The sequence below is a fragment of the Haplochromis burtoni genome, unplaced genomic scaffold (assembly GCF_018398535.1).
Source record: "Haplochromis burtoni strain Fernald_Lab_line unplaced genomic scaffold, NCSU_Asbu1 Contig_6705, whole genome shotgun sequence".
Taxonomy (NCBI): Eukaryota; Metazoa; Chordata; class Actinopteri; order Cichliformes; family Cichlidae; genus Haplochromis; species Haplochromis burtoni.
In genome coordinates this window covers 1-1,180 of record NW_024589063.1, presented here as the reverse complement: position 1 = coordinate 1,180, position 1,180 = coordinate 1, and the positions used below count along the sequence as shown (strand labels likewise).

The 1,180-nt window shown below is 45.4% G+C and overlaps 1 protein-coding gene across 1 annotated transcript; it reads left to right on the top strand.

The window, feature by feature from the left end:
* Nucleotides 1-6: 6 nt before the first annotated feature.
* Nucleotides 7-1,174, top strand: LOC102299710 (condensin complex subunit 1-like). Its single transcript, XM_005953653.3, has 3 exons — nt 7-570; nt 646-780; nt 863-1,174. Exons 1-3 carry the CDS (start codon nt 382-384, stop codon nt 989-991), a joined length of 453 nt encoding a protein of 150 aa, XP_005953715.1. The 5' UTR covers nt 7-381; the 3' UTR covers nt 992-1,174.
* Nucleotides 1,175-1,180: the final 6 nt, after the last annotated feature.

Here is a 1,180-nt window from a genome sequence, read left to right as displayed (position 1 = left end):
GGGTTCCTCTTGCCTTGACTGGCAGGTAATCTTGGCAGTGCAGAGGAGGATTCCTGCTCTGCTGTAAGGGCCTGCCTACAGTGACTTGGCTCGACCCAAATTATTCCTCTGCAGTCACAGTGGAGTAATTTCTGGGTTGTCGCTGACAGCGTGTCTTATGTCTGTGTGTGTGTTTGTGTGCTGAGTGTGTGTGTGTGTGTTAAAAAAGGCAAGAAGTTCACCCAGCTTTCTTTACTGTTCAGTGAGCCATGAGTTTTGTCTTTGGTAATCTGAGGGCAGAGTTCTTAGTGAGGTTTTTCTGTTTTTGTAGGATTTAACAGATTGTTTCACTGAAATTCTTAATTTCCAACCTTTTTCATTTCTTTTTCCCAGAGTCACACAATGCGTGTTGCTGTCTGTGAGGTGCTGGGAGAGATCCTTGTGAGGGTCCTGTGCGGTGATGGGCTAGATGAGTCCGGTAGAGCTGACCGTGACCGTTTCTTTGACACACTGCAGGAGCATCTGCATGACTCGCACTCTCATGTCAGAACACGTGTACTGCAGGTCTACACACGCATCGTCAATAGCAAAGTAGGTTTGCTCATCAGCTATTGTGTTTGTAAAAGAATGCTGTTGCTCCTGGTAACATAAGTCATCTGTGTTTAGGCGCTGCCCCTGTGTCGGTATAGCGAGGTGATGGAGCTTGCTGTTGGACGGCTGATGGACAAATCTATAAATGTGGTTAAGAGTTCCATCCAACTGCTGGCTGCCTTCATAGCACACAATCCTTATAGCTGCAAGGTAAATAACTATGCGTCAAACTCTAAATAGCAGGTGTTCTTCAGGTTTCCTGATATAATAGAATATTTATCTTGTCTTTCAGCTGAGCAGTGCAGATCTGAAGAAACCACTGGAGAAGGAGACTTCTAAACTCAGAGAATTGAAAGAGAAACTGGAGGGGACAGCACCTGGTAAACAAAACCTGAGTGATTATTCACAAGTATTGCTATGAATCTCCCCTGATGTTTTATTTTATTATTTAAGACTAATTCACATTTTGCCCTGTGATGAGACCAAGGCGAATATGAGCTTGCTGAATGAGAGCTGGGTTCCTCTTGCCTTGACTGGCAGGTAATCTTGGCAGTGCAGAGGAGGATTCCTGCTCTGCTGTAAGGGCCTGCCTACAGTGACTTGGCTCGAC